The following is a 20,289-nucleotide window of genomic DNA, read 5'->3' as shown; positions in this document are numbered from 1 at the left end:
AAGTTTGACTGTTGAAATACGTCACACGTAATCAATGACGACATTCTACAAGTAATGTATTAAACTCAAAATGACCAAAATATGGAGATAAGTGGTTTTCATTGAACAGGAAGGGATTAAAAAACTTAATCTTAAAAGTGACTAAAGCTGTCAGACAAATATGGAGTTTAGAGCAATAAAAATATTAAATATAAAAAAATTAAAAATGCACATTACATACAAATAAAAACAGAATAATATTACAATTAAACTAAACACCAGTGCAACGTGTTATTGATGTATATATTCTATAATTTAGATTTTCATATGTAATCTATTCTGTTTATTTTCTGTTTGCTGCCTTTCACTGAACAAGATTTGAAGATGTTTAACTGTACTGTAACTTTTATCCTATTTTTTTAGCTGGCTTAATGTTTTAATCACGTGTTCTTAATGTTTTAATCACGTGTTCTTAATGTTTTAATCACGTGTTCTTAATTGTTTTAATCACGTGTTCTTAATGTTTTAATCACGTGTTCTTAATTGTTTTAATCACGTGCTCTTAATTGTTTTAATCACGTGCTCTTAATTGTTTTAATCACGTGTTCTTAATGTTTTAATCACGTGTTCTTAATTGTTTTAATCACGTGTTCTTAATGTTTTAATCACGTGTTCTTAATTGTTTTAATCACGTGTTCTTAATGTTTTAATCACGTGTTCTTAATTGTTTTAATCACGTGTTCTTAATGTTTTAATCACGTGTTCTTAATTGTTTTTAAATGTCTTTTTCTTTTGCCTCATGCTTTGATGCTTTTAATGGTTTTATGTGAAGCACTTTGAATTTCCTGGCCTCCGTGACGTTTTGTCTTTTATCGACACTCCGAGTCTGTAATACGATTTTGAACTGAATTGATTTTAATCCGTGAAAAATAAAGTATGACGACGTTGTCGAAAAGTGCTTCCGGCGTCGCGTCAGTTTTATTCTGAAACTCCTGACCGGATGTGGCTCGCGTCGCCGCCGTTAGCAGCGTGAAGTGTTTCCGGCTGCTGCCGTCGACGGAACTCTGCTGCGGGACACCGAGCGGGAAGCGCGCGCCGTGTCGGTCCGTCGTCCTGCGTCTCCGAACCTTTTCTCTTTTTAAATCCGCCAGCAGCTCCAGCCGAGCCGAACCGAGCCGAGCCGAACCGAACCGCCGCCATGGACCCCGGTCAAGGTAAACCTTAATTGTTAGCTTAGCCGAAGTTAGCTAGCGTGTAGCTTAGCTTCCAACGCGTAAACAGTCCAGAACTGTTCTGGTTCAACCCGCCGTCACGCGGTTCGTCTGGGTTCACGGTTTGTGGGGTTTTGCGTGGAAGTTTTAAGTTTGTTTTGGAGCCATTTTAAAAGGCGTGCTGGTTGTTGGAGCCGTGCGGACCGGACCGGACCGGGACGGGCCCGCTGCTAACCGACAGGAAGCTGGAAGCTGGATCGGGTTTCTGCTTCAGCAGCTTCACAACTTTAAACTTCAATCTGACGTTTCACTGCTGAGAAGTGAACACCGCCGGGTCCTCCGGGGACCGGGCCGGGCCGGGGGACCGAGCCGGACCGGTCCGGGGGACCGAGCCGGGCCGGAACTGGACAGCTCTTACTTTGTCGTGGTTGTTCACCAGAAGTCGTTTTATTTACCTGATTTGCATCCATCGATGCACATCCGACTTTATCGGGTCACAACCGACAGATTCGTCAGAATTAAAGTCGTGTTCGTCGGTTCAGAGGTTTTGAACAACCTCAGGGATCTTTTCAGAAGAAGAAACCAGAAGTACATTTAAACTGCTGCAGACAGCAACGTGTTTCATCAACTGGGAAGCTTTTCAGGTGTGATTTACTGGAGCTGACAGTTTCAGCAGGATTCAGGAAACTTGTTCCTCAGGTCAAAGACATGTCCCCTCTTCCAACCAGAGGTGCTTTCAGGGTCCTCCGAGACCAGCTGCGCTTTAATTCACAATTAAAGGGTTTTAAAAGTCCAGTATTGACAGAAATTCTTTATTTTATTTTACATAAACTGCTGATATCTGGTATCTGGTATCTGCGGTCACAGACGAGTCGTCACCAAACCGATCCCAGAAGTCGGGCCTGACCCGCTTTACCATGATTACCAAATGGACTGGAAGAGCTCAACTACTGAAGAATGGGCCGTGAAGGCCTCCGTTTGTCTACCACGCTGCAGTCCTTTCTGTACTACAGAATTATTCTTTCCTGTTTCAAACACGCAGAAATATGTTTTTAACGGGACGATTAACTCGATAAAAAGATATTTCAACACTTTTTTTCCCGATCCTGTTACGGCCATAAAAATCAAAAGTTGATGTGCAGCAACTAAAAATTAAATCATTAAATCAAACGGCAAAACAACTAATAGTAGACATGTTTCTGTTTATCCCCATACGCATTAAATAGTGTATAATAAGTCAATATTCATGGTTACCAGGGTAATCAGGAAATTGTGTGATTTCTTTTATTCATTATTATTATAATTTTGTAGCTTTAAAAGGCAATAAATAAGCTGAGAGACAATATTATAATCACATGCTGAGGAAATGTCTCGTCACATTTTGAAATGTACTAAACAGTCCTGCCGGTCTACATCCAGTAATAATACGCAGCCATGATTGACATGTCGTGTCGTATCAGGCTTCCTGTGCCTCAGGACGGGCGCATTTAGGACGTGATTAAGACCTCCTACGTTTGTCCCGTCTTGAAGTCTGTCTGACTGCAGTGAACTAGGACACGTCTGTCTCTGTTCGTCCTCCCACTGTCTGTTCGAATGATGTGAAACCTGAGAACGGGTTTTTTGGGCTCTCGCTGTCTGAGTTTTTGTTTTTTCAAAATAAAACGCTGTTTAATTTTATTGTGAATAAAAAAAACACCCTAAATGTCGTGTTTGGTGTCGAGTTTAATCTCGCCGTCTTTTCTGTGCTGATATTCAAACATGGCAGAAGGAGAGCTTCTTGTGAGATCAGCCGCGATACGAAGCAGCGGCTGAAAGCTGGACTGTGGTTGTGATCGCGTCGCCAGTGTTTGCAGACCAGTTGAACCGCAAAAAAACCCGTGTGAATGGAGCTCATTGTGACTCCTGCGTCCACAGCAGTGTGATTTACAGCAGCAGGATTGGTACGATGTGTAAGAAGTGTCTCGTATATTGTCCCCCGTCCTTAGTTTTCTGCTCTGAGCTGTGTTGACGTGAATCACTCTGAACTGAATCAATACACTTTGAGGGTGGAGTCGCTGTCGTGTCTCCGCCGGCTGGATGTTTCCGGAGAGACGCTCCGGTTTCCCGAGCGAGGATGAGACTCGTCTCGGTCTTTTTTTGCAAAACAACATCAATAATTGAGCGTTTGTCTGTCCAACAATTTGTTGTGCAGATGTTGCGCAATTATGGGCGCTCCTTTCAAGCTTAAAAAAAACAAAAACAACTTCCACCCTGAAGTGGTGTTTGTTCCCTGGTGTGTTTATTTGAATACACATTGTTTGAATGTCGCTGCTTGAAGTCTTTTTTTAAATTATTAGTAGTATTTTTTTGCCCCATTGTTTCAGGCAGTGGCTCCAGTTTTGTTTTGGTGTTTTATTTTTTCCCGCCGTCCTCCATCATGCCGACTCAGCCAAAGTTCTGCTGGCGTCTTCGAAACGTACTCGCTGGTACAGAAACGCCGACGGCGGCAGATTCCAGCATCTCTGGAAAGATTCGGGTTTAAAGGGCAGATTCTCGCTTCTCTGTCCTGTTTTGTTTTCCTTCATTATTGATGTTGATGTAAAGGGGGGGGGGGGGATCTTAAGTTACTCCATTAATTGGCCACTCTCTTCCTGTTGGAGATCTGCTCGCAACACTATCCTCCTGCTGGCCTTTTGTGTTCATGTAATGGATACCGGAGGAGGTCATCCTGCCTTTTAACGGTTCAACATTAACATGCTCCTCCCTGTGCTCCTCCCTGTGCTCCTCCCCGTCACCTCCCCAGATATCAACCTGAACTCTCCCAGCAAGGGCCTCGGCGTGGATCACTCCGACAGCCTGGCCGACATGCCGATGGAGGGAGCGGTGGGCAACTCGCTCAACCCTCTTCCTCCCGGCGTGACGGAGGAGGAGGCGGAGGAGCTGCGCGCCGAGCTCATCAAGGTACGACCCGGATGTTCGTTGAACCCTCACGTTCCCGCAGACTGGAGTAAATCAGGAGTTCATGGAGGCCGTAGAAAAGTCACGATGAAGGTCGAACAGAAACTCTGATTCCAGCCTTGTTGTTTACATGTAAATACCAAACTTACAAAGTGCTTAAAAGTCAATAATTATTGACAGAAGTTACAGACTAGAGTTTCACAAACATCAAGATTGGATTACTTCCTTTGTTACTTTACTGTATTGATATTCATTATTGATTCTTTATGAAATCAATATGTGCAGCTGCTGATTATTAACCTGCCAGCTTGAATTCAATTTAATTGAGGTCTTTGTAATTATTAAAACTGGTTTTATTTAGTCTTTTTACAGTCATTTGCTTCTTTCTTATTTTAATGATTTCATAGCGATACAGTTCTCTGTAAAGCTTTTGTTCGGCACATTTTTGAGCATCTTTTACAAATAACTTTAACTTTGAGTGGATAAATGTCAGTTTTTGGGAGTTTTATAGACGAGGTACAAAATAAGCTTCAATCATAGCAGATGTTTTGACTTGCAGTTGTTTTTTTTCTTGCTCCGACAGAAGATAGTGAATGTTTTGTAAAAGGCCCGTTGCTGTTTAGTCGGCTTCTCTTGAGAGCGACTGATCACAGAGGAGGGAAGTAACGGTGCAGCGGGTGTTGTTGTATTTCAGTGGGATCTAAATCCCCGAAGCTGAAGTCTCGGAGCGTCTTTTTTTAAACGAGGAAGCTGAAGTCTGCGGATGTGTTTCAGGTGGAGGAGGAGATCAACACCCTGCGTCAGGTTCTGTCGGCCAAAGAGCGACACGCCGCCGAGCTGAAGAGGAAACTGGGCCTCAGCCCGCTCAACGAACTCAAGCAGAACATCACCAAGAGCTGGCAGGACGTTCAGACCTCCAACGCGTACGTATTCAACCACACGCCGGCGAGATGAATCGCTTCCTTCAGGACGTCGATCTTAAAAAGTTCAAATATTCACTCCGAGCTCAGACGTAATGTCGCGTGCAGCTTCCACCTTTTTGTTTTGTAGCCTCTGCAGCAGCTTTCTTCCCTTTTTGTTCTGCGAGCAGCTGGTTGGCCGACGAAGCAGCAACACTACACCCTAAACCAGAATAACATGATTCATGACTCGGCATATGACAACTATAACCTCCGTACACGTGCTTTAACTGGGAGGGACTGACCGTGTTGTTGAATGAGATCTTGGTTGGTGAGTTTTAGGACTCGAGCATCGGTGTGAAGCCTTGTTGTTGTTGTTGTTGTTCGTAAAAATGTTCTTCTTGGACGTTCTTATTCTTACGTAAAGTGATTTTCCTTTTTGGAGGCTTTATCATATTCAAAAACTCATGAAAGACACATTTGTCTCCCGGCGAAAAATTTAATATTCTAGTGGAGTCGTGAGTGGGCGTGGCCAAACGGCTCGAGAGCGCCCCCTACAGAGATGCCCTGGCGGCCACATTTACCTAAATTCACGAAATCCGGTGGACAGGTGTATCACACCGAGACGCACAAAAAAGTTACATTACACCGTTACGTCAACTCAACAGGAAGTCCACCATTTTGAATTTAGTTGCCATTTTGGGCGATTCTGACACGTTGTACTTTGTCAAACTCCTCCGAGGGATTTGGTCCGACCGACTTGAATTTAGGTTCTCTGGATAGAAAACATGTTTGGGATTAAAAATTGTATAAATAATTTGTTTTCATCAATGTGTGTGCCCGTGAGAGGCGGACATTTTGAACACCTCGCCATGAAACTACGAGTTGCTTTAAATCTTATGTACATGGACCGACCTTCTCCAAACATCACAGGTATGATAACAGCCCCGCCCTGAAGACCCCTGTGGGGTAATATTCGCTCATAGTCATAGCGCCCCCTGGTGGCCACCGGAAATGACACTTTTCATACTTTCACATTCTACGGCGAGCTGGTTGATCCCATGAACGTAAAGTCGGGTCACAATAACCTAAACATGTAGTTGATGATATATTGAGACATTCGTTCGACTTTGTAAATGGTCGTCGCCGTGACGATGCGGCAAAGTTGGATGTCTCGCCGTGACACAGGAAGTTGATGTTTAAGGTCAAAGGATGCTTGAAACCTCATGAAACGTGTCACATACATCCGGCGTGGTGAGACGATACATTTATATACCTGTTTTGCGAGAAGCGGGGACATGCGGTCCCTCATGCGCTGCACGTCGGGGAGGCGGCGTGCCGGAGTGCGAGGGCCCGTACATCACTGCTTGCAGTTTTAATGATTTGAAGTTTTTTGTGGACAATCCTGCATTTTTTTTTTTTTTTAGCCAGAATCAACTTTATTGACAACTATAGCTTTACAGCGCAAAACTGTGGCATAAGAATCCGTTTAGTTCATCATATAGACAGAAAACCTTTTACACATTTTCTATTTTTGTACCATTTTTCAAGGTGAGTCGGACCTCAGTCCGTTAATGATGAATCAGAACTGACATCAGTGATCGTAACAGCGTTCAGAAGGAAGACTTAGTCACCGCATGACTCATCCTCCGGAGACTTCAGATTATATTTTACATGACAAAGAGGCTAAAGGTCGCTTTTCTTTTATTAATGAAACTCGTCACAGTTTGGGAACGAATATTAATCTGCAGTTTTCTCCATTTTACGGTAACGCAGCACCTTCTGTGTTGGAAATGTAATTTAAATGCTTTAACATCTTCATACTTTGCCAGTCGATCTCAGCCTTGAAAGTGTGATTATTTATGATAAATTCAGCAATCATAGATATCAACCTCAACAGGAGGACAAGGAGGTTTTGAGGAATCTTAAAGAGCAAACAACAAACTTCTATGAAGTCAAACAGCTGCAGCTTATTCAGTTCTCCAGGAAAATAACATCATTATTGTTTCATCTTATTTAATTATGAAGATGACGGCATGCATCTCTGCACAGACATTCATAAATAACGCTTCTCTTTATCTGTGTTGACATTTTGCATTCACCTCATTTAGGAAGCAAGTTGTTCTATTATGAGTTTCAAAGTCTCTATTTGCTCATTATTGAACATGAAGTTGGATTAAACAGGCTTTACCTGATCCTTGGATAATAATGAGAAACTCCTGACTTCATATTTAAATAATATTTTGTCACTGTGGACAATCACATAAAAACATATTCATATCTCCATCAAATCTGCAATATACCACCGTTACAAATGCATTTTACACAAATAGCAAAATTATTAGAAAAAGGTCTCAACCTGCTAGAAGACAATCAAAACCTTTAGGATCTTAAATATTCTTACAAATATAGAATTTCCCTGTTAAACCTCCATTTATAATAATTTCATCACTCTGTGTTTTGTCATCCATTTGTAGATTTAATGCAACGGCTGCTATTAAATAAGTAAATAATAATAATACAAGCTTAATAAAAGCAGGCGGCATCCTGTCAAACACTGCATATCAAATATTGCACAAGTGTCCCATAAATTATTGCACATTTCGGTTGAAGAGCGCCGGCCGGCCGTCTTTGATGAACCATCCTGAAAGAGGAAGTCTGTAATTAGTGATGAACCTGCTGTTAAAGATCTTAAATCTGAACTCGGCTCAGAAAACCAGATTTAATCCACCGGGACTTCTGTGATGTCACTAATCAGACGTCTCCCGTCTCCAGCTTGGTGAGAAGCTCTGAGAAACTGCGAGTGGAACGAGAGATTCTCCCGTTGGGATCCGAGAGTCCACCGACTGTTTGCCGACGTCGTCCGTTTGCTCTCTCTCGCGCTCGGCCTCGATCGCCCTCCGCCTCCTCCCCCGTTCTCACCTTTAACCTCTGACGTCTCCGCAGACGCTGTTTGACTCGGTGTCTGGCAGGAGGACAGACGTGAGACCGAATCCTTCTCTAATGTAAATGAAGCTCGACTTGTAGCGCTGAAGTGGGATTTAGTTTCGTGTCTCGGTCAAATTTTTAAAGGATCCGGAAATCGAGCCGAGTGTTCCTGAGCCCATGCGGTGATTTCCGCTTCAACATCGTTTCTTGCCCCATTTTTCTTTCAACGCGCTGCGTTGTCATGTCGGGGAAGCCCGTTGCCGTGGCGACGCGGTTCAGGTGGTTTGCGTGGAATGTTCTTCCCCTCGGTAGAACTCGGCGGTGACGGTCTGAGGTACCGGTGGTCACGTTGACGTATCGTACGTTCGTGCAACAGTCTGAACTTTTTGTTCGCAGCTCGTACGAAACTTTTAATACAAGTCTATGACTTGTTGTTGTTGTTTTCTGCATTCATCTTCCTGTTTTGTATTTCTATACCTCATTGGTTCGTCTTCTGTTTTCGTCCTCCGTCCTATCTGTTTTCTACTTCCTGTCCCGGAGGTCAGGTGACCTCTCTTCCTCCAGAAGCGATGACACGTGTACTTCTTTCCACTTCCTCTCCGAAACCAGCATTCCTCCGTATTTTTAAACTTCTTTCGCTCGCTTCCCTTCAGCAGCGTCTGTGTTATCGTCCGAAGACTCGACGCCGTCGTCTGATTTCTGTCTTTTGTCGTTTGGCTGCACGGAAAGAAACGATAACCACGGCGGTTGTTTGAGATGAGAGAAAGTGTGTCGTGGGAAAAGATGAAACGCACAGTTGGGGTCAAAATAATGATGTGAAATTACACAATTTAACTGTAAAAATGTCAACTTTTTCAGTGGAATTTTGCGGGTTGCCAATATAAGAAATGATGTAAAACTTCCTGTGACGCTCCTCTCCTTAAACATCCGATAAGATAACACCAGAGTTATTATACTTCTTCACTACTATTAAACATGTTTAAAGGTTCAGAAGCAACAAAAAAAACTGGACAATCCCGAGTTGTTGTTGTGAACTCTCTCCAGCTTCGGTCCATTAGGCCTCTTCAATAATCCGTCCGGTCCGGTTTCTACCAGCAGTTGGTTTTTAGAGATTTTCAAGATGATTCGTCACCGACTGAACAGATCATCGACTCAGCCGCCTGCTTCTGCTTCTTCTCCTGCTTCTTCTGCTTCTTCTCCTGCTTCTTCTCCTGCTTCTGCTTCTTCTCCTGCTTCTTCTCCTGCTTCTCCCTGCTTCTTCTCCTGCTTCTTCTCCTGCTTCTTCTCCTGCCTCTGAGGGCTGCAGCTGATGCAATCTTTCCACGTGGCTGCTTCTGAAATGAACTGGATTGGCAAGATCACTCAGACAGTGAGCACAACCTGACAGGGACACACACACACACACACACACACACACACACACACACACACACACACACACACACACTGTAACGTGTGTGTGTGTGTCACGTTCACACTGCATGCCATCGACCTGCCGCTGAGGAGTGGGAGGACAGGAATGTGAGAGATGGAGAGAAAGACGGTGTTTTGTTTAGTCACATGACACCCAGAGAGAGAGGGCGAGAGAGGGCGAGAGAGAGATGTCGTACCAAAACAAATGAAGTATGAAGATGTTTTTTTCTTCCTCCCACTGTCTTCGTCGTCCTCTCTGATATTTTTAGCTGCTTGCTGCCTCTTTTTTTTTTTTTTTCCTTCTACTTTGTCAAACTAATTTTCTTTCTCTGCATCAGCTGATTGAGCTTCAACATGAATCTCTCGACAGAGACCCAAATGTAAAGCAAACAAATAAACAAACAGCCTGTTTGTGTTGCCGTTGCTACGGCGCCCTGCTGTGATTGACGGGGACAGCGGAGGCTGGATGGACAGTAACAGAGCTGCTCTGTATGAAGTCACTGTGCTGTTACACCCAGATGCATTGTGGGACGTAGTCGGGAGGAGAGCCGTCTCCTTGGAAACGCAGGGAAAATGTGTGTATCGTGTTGATTGATTATTGATCAGTGGCTGCATCATCTGCTTGATGCTTCGCTCTACTCATCATGTGTATTATCTTCTTTTTTTTTTTTTTACTGTACATTTATATAATTGAATGGGGGATTGTTTCATGTTTCATTCTCAGGTGTGTTTTTTTATTTTCTTTATACATCGTTACACACTTCAAAGCACAAAAGGGAAACTTAAAAAAAAATAGCATACTTATGTGGAGGAATCCGCTGTTGGGCGTCCTCTCGAGGGCCACGATCCTCAGGTTGGAAACCACCCATTCAGATTTCCATTGTGAATTTATCTATTAATAAAGAATAAAATAAAAGGGTAGGCGGTGATGTTAGTCACAAGACCTTTAATTCATGTTGTTCCAGGACACAACAGGGAGAAGGTATTTTTTTAAACATGTATTTAATTGTTGTTTTTTGAGTCTCATTTAAGATTTGACCGCAGAAAATAGAAAATTATATTGATTAAAAATCCAACGAGTTTTGCACTAAAAGTCTTCATATGTGGACGTGAACAGGAAGTGTGTGTGTGTGTGTGTGTGTGTGTGTTTCTGCCCCTGTGTGATTACCCTGCCGTTGTGTCTTCAGATATCTGTCTGCCTCAGCCACTTTGGATGACATTACCCAGTCTGAAGCGTGAGTTGACCCCTTTCTCTTTTGTGTTCTTGTTTGTTTTTTTGTAGACGAGTTAAGCTTTCTTTAAGTTAGATTTATTTATTATTATTATTTTGGGGAGTTGATTTATTTTATTTTCCACTGCTTGTTTTTCTGTTGTGTCGCACCTGTTTTTTTGGGGCTACAGGCTGAAATCACGACAGATTTCCTGCTTTAAGATGTCACATGTTTGGAAAGACTTTTATTTTAAAGGACGTTTTAAAATTAGGGATGCACTTTTATAATCGGCATGTAATTAACATATAAAAGGTGAAATATCAGCCCAAAATGAACATTTCTGCCAAACCGATAAAGATGTTTTAATTCAGCCCGTATGGTTGATGAATGCTCGACATCATTTTCCCGGTTTATAAGAGAAAAGTAGACAATTTATCAGTTGAAACTATAAACCAACTAAACTATTAGAAAAATACTGAAATAACATTATTGGTTGCAGTCTGATTAAACATCATCCTGCAGCTTTTAAAGTCACGAGCAGCACAAAATAATAATTTAAGTTTTTAAGACATAAAGATTGAAAAAAACACTCGTCACTTATTTTGTTCCGTTTCTAAATAGTTTAATTTGATGTCACAGACACATAGTGCAGTTTAATCTGAAGTAGTTTCAGGAGCCTGTTTATTGGAGTGGGCGGGGCTTAGTGCAGAAGTTTACCTAGGGACAGGTAGGTTGTCACGGCCGCTGTTTGTTTTTGCTTCATACTTTACTCACCAAATGAAAACGTACACATGGAAACACATTTTACAGTCTGTGGTGGTTTTTATCTTCACATTAGTTTGTTTTTGGGTCCAAGTTGAGTTTTTTTTGGTCACATGAGCAAAGTTTAAAACAACAACAAAAGGTTTTTCAACTAAATCCTAGAATTAGGCCACGATGTCCGTAATACTGAGTAAAAACAAACTGATGAAGGTCGATGAAGGACGCTGGTACTCAGACCAATTCATCTCCAGATCTTCTGAGTCTGAGCAGATCAGCTGATCACCACGCTGGCTTTCACCCAACATGAGTTTTTATAGCTGCAGCAAGTGTTTATTTGTGTTTTATTTCTGCCGGTGTTAATGTACACATTTCTTTGTGTGTGTTTGTGGACAGGTGTGCTGTGACCTCATTAAACCCGCTGTTTACTTTCAGAAAACTCCAGATAAGATTGCTTTTACTTTTCCTGTTCTGGCAGCTTGTAAGGAGCTTTTTTAATTAATTAATTAATTACATTTTTTTAAGTGTTTAGTGTGAAATACTTGGTTGGAAACAGAAATATCCTGCAGACATCATGAATGAATCAAACAACACAACGATCATAACTCATCTGGTCCAGGAAAAATCCTCCAATCATTTTGTTTCATTTTCCTGCTAAACCCTTTAATTATAGATTTATCTCAGATACGGGCGAGGAAGACCTTCGCTCCACGGCTTCTTACGGTTCCCACTGGAAAAGGATTTTTTTTTTTTTTTTGCACAACATTCAGTGTTTATAAGGTGCACGTGTGTGTGTGTGTGTGTGTGTGTGTGTGTGTGTGTGTGTGTGTGTGTGTGTGTGTGTGTGTGTGTGTGTGTGTGTGTGTGTGTGTGTGTGTGTGTGTGAGATCTTAATTGTGCAGCAGGTTTAAATAGTTCAAATTTCTGTTTTTTCTGTTTTATTAGAGGTCGTTTGAGTTTCAGATTTTTAAGCCACTAAAAGTCAGTAAATTTGACGTCGTGCACTCTGATGCTTTTCTCTGAAACACACACACACACACACACACACACACACACACACACACACACACACACACACACACACACACACACACACACACACTGTGGTCCCTCGGTGGCTGCAGCAGGACATGCTGAATCATCCCCGTCATCATCAGCTGATCGGTTTCTTTCTGCTGCCGTCTGAGAAAAAGGAACTTTTTTTTTTTAACACATTATATTTTACAGAAAGGAAACTCCTTTTTATTTTCGTTGGTTAATTGCTGGTACATTAAAAACAACATACAAATAGCAAACAGAAGAGGGGAAACATGAGGTTTAGAGGCTGTTTGTGTCTCCTGGTTGTTGGTTTCTGTGGTTTCAGTTCTGACTGGAGGTGGTGAATAATTTGAATATATAATAATATATATCTAATATCCCTCTTTTTTTGTGTCCTCCCTTCACCATCCATCTGCCTCTTTCTTTTTCCTGCTTTCCCTCCTCTTCTTTTTCATTCCTCTCCAACCATCTGTCCCTCCTCCCCCCCTGCTGTTCCTTTCTCCATTGTTCTCTCTCCATTCTCCGGCTCCCACCTTCCTCCACCCCCCACCCCTCTCCCTGCAGATATAAGAAGACTCAGGAGACTCTGTCCCAGGCAGGGCAGAAGACCAGTGCAGCTCTGACCACGGTGGGGACGGCCATCAGCAGGAGACTCGGAGACATGAGGTACGCGATGCTCCGGATACCAGAACAGATCAACGAGGGGGGGACAGTGATGAAGCAGAGCGAATCTCAAACTGGGACAAATACAGTCCCTTTGGAAAATAAACAAAACAAACAATGAACCAAACCTGGTGACATCATAGAGGTTCTGTATTGTTCCTGTAAACATCATACCCTCCTTTTTAAATCAGGATAGACTCACTTTTTAAAGCCAGATATTTAAATGAAGCAGAACGTGGCTCCGTGTGTTTGTTTGTTGGAGATGATCCGAAGCCCGGATGATGTTTAGATCATGTAGAAGTTGAACCTCCAGGTTTTCTCCGTCTCCTCAGTCGCTGTCCTCCGCTCGGTTGTTCTGGTAGCGCTGATGAGATCTCCACATGCTGACCACAGATCAGCTGCTGTCCTCCAACATTCACCCGTCAGGCTGCAGATAAACTAATCAGCCGCTTTATTAGATCCCAACTTCACTGACTTCAGGGCTGGTTCAACATATTTAAACATCTTCTGTCACAAAACACATCAAACTATATACATTTCCACGACTTTAATTAGAGCTGGGCAATACAGCCAGATTATATCAATATTGTGATGAGACAAGACATTATCCTAATTTTAAAAAATCCTGATTTGGTCTACGTGTTAGTTTTAAAAGCTGCATTACAGTAAAGTGATGTAATTTTGTGTAAAGTTACACACTGCTGTAGCCTTTCTATTATTTTATTTTACTAACTCAGTCATTATATCCACATTTATTTTGATTATTTATCAAATGTTTTTCCAAAGCACCAATAATCATCTTTATAAGATCAATATGTAGGTATTTGGTGAAAAACATCATATAATTATATTTGTTTTCTTTCTATATTACCCAGCCCTAACTTGACTGTTAAGTGGCCTTATTAGTACTTTATTAGTACTTTATTTTGTTAAAAAGTTGAACCATCCATTTACTAACAACTCTTCTACCCGGAAATCACACTTTTCAGTTTCTTTATTTTGTTTCATTCTTTGTAAGAATCCATCGGTACTAAAAAAAAAAAAAAGAGCAGTAAGAAGACATTAAGTTGATTTAACATTAAGTTGATTGAACAAAGCAGTTCTAAATATTATCAGTGTGATTGACAGGTGGATCCTTCACATCTCTGTTGGTGCCTCGTTGACTGACACAACTGTCTAATCACATTAATCTCTCCATCTAAACACCCACATTCATATTTGCTCTTCATGGAAATGTTCGTGTGTGTGTGTGTGTGTGTGTGTGTGTGTGTGTGTGCGCGTGCGCGTGCGTGCGTGCGTGTGTGTGTGTGCATGTCGTCCATTTCGTCCATTGTCTCCTCGTACAGGAGATCTTATTTTCTTCGTCCTGCATGTTCCTGTTTCGGTCTTATCTGTTTTGCGTTCATCAAAAGAGAAACATTAAATTGGTGCAGATCATTTGAGACATTTGAGTCTCATTGGATCAACTAGTCTCCGTATTTGGACCAAATTCAGACGTACTGGAGCTGTTTGTGTGGTTTTTATTTTTAAGAGACTTCCGATTTCCTGAAATAAATTTATAATCAACTGAACTCTAAAATAAGTTGTCAAACAGCGACCGCGAGCCTTTGAGCCTCGGCGGTGGAGAGACACTGAACACTGGTATGTTGACATAATTCAGCATCAACCAGGTTTACAGTTTATTTTATTCTTAAAGAAGATAAATTCAAAGGGGTGATTTAAGTGTTAAAATTTATTTTGAAAGATATTTTAAAAACTATATTTAAGGAGTTTCACACTAATTTAAAAGTTGTCCTAATCTCAGCGTGTTTCTGGGTTTTTTTGTACACTTGTAGTAACGTGTCCTTTTTCCTCCTTTTGTGTTTTAAGGGCAGTTGACAAACAGCTTTTAGGTGTTTTACCGCCACCTTCTGTCTGCAGTGACACATTACAGCCACTAAATAATGGTGGAAAGATGCACTTTTTGTTGCGGATTAAAACACGGATGCTTTTTATATGAGAATTAATGGTAATTTGATTCAAACGCACAATAAGAGTTAAGTTTCCATCGGTCGTCATGGTTTCACCTCCTGCTGCTTCTGCTGTCGTCCTCCTGGTTTCACCTCCTGCTGCTTCTGCTGTCGTCCTCCTGGTTTCACCTCCTGCTGCTTCTGCTGTCGTCCTCCTGGTTTCACCTCCTGCTGCTCTGCTGTCGTCCTCCTGCTTCCTCCGCCAAAGCTTCAGCTTCCTGTTTGTGTCTCGATGTTTGTGCTTGACGTTCTCTCTCCTTGTTTTGTTTTCTAATCGCTGCCTGGTTTGACCTGCAGAGCTCTGCCTTTCTCTAACTCCTTTGGGTAAGAACATGTCCTTCATTCACGAGGCCTGAAGTCTCAAAGAAGAGTTTTGAACCTGTCAGGGAGGTGAAGCTCTGCCCTTTTATACTTATTAATACTCCGACTTCTGCATTTTTCTTTTTCCCCTTAAACTGCCATTTAATTTTCTCATTAGTGAACAAAAAAACCTTCCAGTCTATTTTTAATTCCTTTAAATTGCCTTAATTTCTTTCTTTCTCCCTCTAAGATATTAAGCATGTCGTTCTTCATTCATTCCCTCCCAGATTGGAGAAATATTTTAGGCAAAAGATGTTTTAATTTACGCCCTAAATATGAATTTTAAGTCGTAAGAGTGAGTGAAATGTGCCGGATCTGTTCATGTCTCGAAACAGGAAGAAGATTTTTCACTTTATTTTACGGGTTTGTTAATTTTCTGCAGAATTTCCTGAAAAAACCCATCAAATTCACTTTTATTCACTTTATTTAAACCCAAGCAAATACTAATTATTATTATTATTATTATTATTATTATTAAAGCTTTAATCTTTGTGTTATGCTTCTTGTGAACAAACTATTCTATTTTTGCACGCCCAGCTGATCTGCACTGCAAATATTAATAAACTGAATGAATTAATAGGAAACTGTCGCACCCGTAAAATAAAGTGTTTTCTTCTTCCAACAATTGTTAATTTAATAGAAACCAGAGTTGTTGAACGAGTGGCAGCGTGTTCACTAATAACCACCAACAGTCCTTTAACAGCTGCATTACTGTGTGTGTGTGTGTGTGTGTGTGTGTGTGTGTGTGTGTGTGTGTGTGTGTGTGTGTGTGTGTGTGTGTGTTACTGCTTGCATTATAACACTTGCACTTCTGTCTCCTCTTTTTTTTAACGCTTACAAAGTAGCAACTATTCCATTCGCCACTCGATAAGTATGCCGGCTATGAGGTAAAGTAACGCCTTCAATGTTTTAGGGAATAACAAGCTTCATTTAAAAGAGGATTTATCATATCTGATATTTTGTCCACTAAAGATTCAATAATTCGGCAACAACTTTCTTTTTTCACGTAAATCTATTACATTTATTTTTTTTATGTGGCAGCATGAAGATACTTTTTTGTTTGATTTATTATTTATATGTGATGTGTGGAACGTGTGAACTAATCTGAACGTATCAGATGTCCTTTTACATATAAAAGCTTTTACATAGAAAATGTACGTAATTCTGAAAATGTAATAGAAATGTTTTTTTGGTTTTTTTTTTAAGATCCCTCCAGACATGTTTTAAGATTTATATAAAATACTAAATTGTAATTTGTTTCTGATATGATTTTACCACAAAAAACAAAATTTAAAAAAAATCTGCTTTCTTAGTGATTAAAATATGCAAATAGATTTTATTTGTAAAGTTTATTTTGCTGGATGTCTTCCTGTAAATTTCAATCTCAGTGTTGCAGGTTTAAAGTTTCCACATTATATTTGTACCTGTTAAATTGAACCTGGATATTTGTGATGTCACAAATTATGCTTGTAGCCCCGCCCCTTAAAGTTTTTTTTTTTATTCATTTTTTGAATATGCACAGCAGATGAAGGTTGAAAACATCCTTCTAGTTTAAAACTCTTCCTCAAACATTCAACTGGAGGAACACGTTGAAGTTTTTCATTTTTAATCTCCCGCAGCGTGCCGTTAAATTTTGCCTTCGTGTTTTCGTGATCGTAACATCGCGTCTTTTCTGCAGGAACTCTGCGACCTTCAAGTCGTTTGAGGATAAAATGGGAAACCTGAAGGTGAGTCGACTTCTGTTTCCACATGTTGGTGAATACAAACGGGAAAAAAGCAGTTTAAAGCCTTTTTGATCTCTATTTTATTTTGGAAAACAGTCTGGTGATATTTAGGCTTTGAAACAAAACACTTGACTGGATCCGTTACCATTTTTAATTTAGTTTGAACATGTCATTGAAAGTTATAAAGTAATAAAATGATTTTATTTGTGTTTAAAGTAAAGATCTAGAGGAAACTGCCAAGTCAGCATAATGACACTCCCAGTCGATAACTAATCTGCTTCCTCCTCTTCAGTACAAGGTCGTCGGGCCCAAAGAGAACGGAGAGGGCGTCGGCTCCCCCACCGACACCACCCCCACTCAGGAGAACCCGCCTTTCTGAATGCACCTCCTCCTCCTCCTCCTCGCTGCCACCTTCCTCACGACCTTAGACTGTACTGTTATCACCTCTCATCGCCTCGTCGAGTCGGCCCCATCCTGAGGTCTGTAACTGGACTCTTCTGCCTCGCGGTCGAGATAATAAACAAACAAAAAAAACAACAAAATGTTGTGTTGATGTCTAAACCTGAATAATTTCCAGAGCTGGCTCGGTTCCTGCCTCCTCTTTCTCCTCTTCCTCCCTCGGTAGATCCACACTTCAGAAACAAAACCCTGGTTTCCAGTCAAACTTTATCTTCACGTACTTAAGCGATGCATTCACACTGTGAGCACGTGCCGATGTCGCCACGGTAACCTCGTCCGCCCCGCCCTCTCCTCGACCTCGTTAGCGTCACAGCTAACTGAACTAACAAGGTCAGAGGTCAGTGGTTGGACGCCCCCCCCCCCCCCACCCGGACCTTCTACTGCTACACTGCATGTGCATATCTCATCTCATTAAAAAATAAATAAATAAAAAAAACATGGGAAGATGGCCGAGGTCTCGTAACAACCTAAAAAAAACAACAAACCCCAGGATGTAAAAAAAACAAACAGGAAATAAACCCCTTAAAACCATTTTGTATTATAAACTATTTTACACTGCTTTGCATAATGTTTTTACATAACTTTTATCAATATGTATAAATATATATGAATAAATATATTGTCACCGATGCTGCCAACTGGTAGTAATCAGGTTGGGAGGGAAATAAAACTAAAATCGGGGAGGCTGAAGAAACGTTTAAAAACACTTTGAGCCAGTTTCACAGATTAGAGGTTTTTTTTCTTTCTGTTTAAAAGTACATTTGTGGTTTAAAAAAACAACAACTCTGTTTTGGTGTCTGAATCTGACTCGCAGACGATCGGTCGCTTCTGTTCGACTCGCCGCTTCGCTGTTACGCTACCTGGTGAATGTCGACGCTCCTCTTCTCGGCCTTACTCACGCTACCTTCAGCTGTTACTAGATTTAGGAACCAAAATAGTTCTCTTGTTTTTCTTTATTTTTTTTTAAAGTTGTACAGATTGGTTGGATTGAAGGTGGGGGGTGGGGGTGATAGATATTCTGTTTTGTCATGGAAAACATCTCGCTGCCAATGATCCCCCCCCCCTCCCTCCCCCCTATCGATGCACACAAATGCACTCCCGTTAACGCATTAACTTAATCACACACGCTGCATGAGGCCAAACCAACACATCGCTGTCGCTCGCAAACTACATGACGGGTCATAGAGTTGTGAAGCACCGTCACTTTTTTCATCAACGTTAAATAGAAGGAAGTTTTTTAAGTGAAATATCCCATCAAAATAAAAGCGAAAACTTCAAAATAAGAGCAAAAACTACAAAATAAGAGTTTAAAAACTACCAAATATTCCCGAAACTTCTGACAAGTTGCCAAATTTCACTTCAGGTGTCGGTCGACTTGAGTTTAGCTGTGAATGCCGATCTCGCGGTAGATTTTTCTCGAGGCATTTTCGGGGATTGCCAAAAAAAAAATAATGTGCCGTTTACAACTACTGAATATTGTCCCTTAAAAAAAATAGAGTCAAACATGAAATTTAAAAAAATGTGTCAAAGTTGCTTCAAAACTGTCGCCAGTGTCATAACTCGAGTGTATCTTCTTGTTTTGCGTGTGTTTGTGTTGATTCATTTTTTTGGTAGATAATATATTCCTGTTAGGTGAATTATGTTTTTCTTTTCCTTCTGTTTGAAGAGGTGGACTTTGTAGAAGATGAATTATTTGTACGATTAATGCGCCATCAGTTTAAAAACAAAGTTGCCAATATTTAAATATGTTACAGTAGCTTCTTTCTGTTGTCTCTGCTTCGCCAAAATGAAAACTCATGCACACTACAAGAAATATCAATCTCAAGTCATTTGTTTTAGTACGTAAAAATCTTATTTCACTCTGATGATGATTTGGAAGGAAAACGATTTTCCTCGAAAGATTTTCTTTTTTTAAAGACTGAATTAAATGACTTGACTCTTATTTTCCGCCTGTTTTAAAAAGCTGCACATCCTTTCTTTTTTTTTTTTTTTTTTGGAGACTGATGGATAGAAAAAGGATGATGTGCTTTTTGTTTTGAGTGCCGATGGGAAGCGCAGTGCATGACGAGCCCGCTCAGAGCCAGAACTCAGCTTTATTTAGGTTCTTGGGCCGAGCTGATGTAGATCATTAAAAGGGATCAGGTTTGGAAGATTATGGTGAATTAATTAAAGAACACTTTTGGTTTTGTTGTATATGTTTGGATATCAATAAAGCATTCCTTTAAATGAAGAAGTGGTCTGTTGGTCTGTTTTAAAAATCTGTTTGAATTTTTGTACCCCAAATCGTAGTTGTTTAAGATATTTTAACCTGAATTTAATATGCTTTGCTTCAAATGGAAACATTTTCCCACAAACTTAATAATTGGCTCAAAATAAAAAAATGATTTGGCAAAAAAATTGCTCGAGTTGGTACCATTACAGGTTTTACGCCTTACAACACACAAAATGCTAAAAGCATTAAAACTTGTAATAAAATACTCCACCTGTATTCAACATTAACAAATGCACAATTGCAAGTATCACTGCTTTTTATAATGCTGTAAAAGGCTAAGATTGACTTTATTAATCCCACAGTGGGGAAATTTGGTAAATCAGGAATCATGTTGTTCATTAGTACTGAATAGCAAACCAATATGTACATTTGTGAGATCTTGTGATAATCATTAAACAAAAATAATTGTTTTAAAAATGACGTATAC

General features: G+C 40.7%; 1 protein-coding gene across 7 annotated transcripts; it reads left to right on the top strand.

Annotated features, from left to right (window-relative positions):
* Window positions 1–1,010: 1,010 nt before the first annotated feature.
* On the top strand, window positions 1,011–19,823 carry tpd52l2b (tpd52 like 2b). 7 transcript variants are annotated; one of them, XM_069717422.1, is made up of 9 exons: window positions 1,012–1,193; window positions 3,973–4,130; window positions 4,902–5,050; window positions 10,555–10,602; window positions 12,940–13,041; window positions 15,345–15,371; window positions 16,253–16,294; window positions 17,086–17,134; window positions 17,424–19,823. In XM_069717422.1, the coding sequence occupies exons 1-9, from the start codon at window positions 1,178–1,180 to the stop codon at window positions 17,508–17,510; spliced, it is 678 nt and encodes a 225-aa protein (XP_069573523.1). In that variant the 5' UTR covers window positions 1,012–1,177; the 3' UTR covers window positions 17,511–19,823. The 7 variants fall into 7 exon arrangements, with proteins under 7 accessions (XP_069573526.1, XP_069573523.1, XP_069573522.1 ...); XM_069717421.1 differs by having other exon boundaries at window positions 16,250–16,294; XM_069717425.1 differs by lacking the exon at window positions 10,555–10,602 and having other exon boundaries at window positions 1,011–1,193.
* The last annotated feature ends 466 nt before the right edge of the window (window positions 19,824–20,289 follow it).

The sequence above is a fragment of the Brachyistius frenatus genome, unplaced genomic scaffold (assembly GCF_029030835.1).
Source record: "Brachyistius frenatus isolate BFR_SWC_R1_liver_20210118 unplaced genomic scaffold, ASM2903083v1 Contig_174, whole genome shotgun sequence".
NCBI classification, from domain to species: Eukaryota; Metazoa; Chordata; class Actinopteri; family Embiotocidae; genus Brachyistius; species Brachyistius frenatus.
This window is presented reverse-complemented; position numbering and strand designations above follow the sequence as displayed.

What these genes read in the sequence shown, in the direction of transcription:
- tpd52l2b (XM_069717421.1), top strand. An exon ending in GACGTTCAGACCTCCAACGC is followed by an intron (nt 5,051 to 10,554) that starts GTACGTATTCAA and finishes TTGTGTCTTCAG; the next exon opens with ATATCTGTCTGCCTCAGCCA. An exon ending in ATAAGTATGCCGGCTATGAG is followed by an intron (nt 16,295 to 17,085) that starts GTAAAGTAACGC and finishes TCTTTTCTGCAG; the next exon opens with GAACTCTGCGACCTTCAAGT.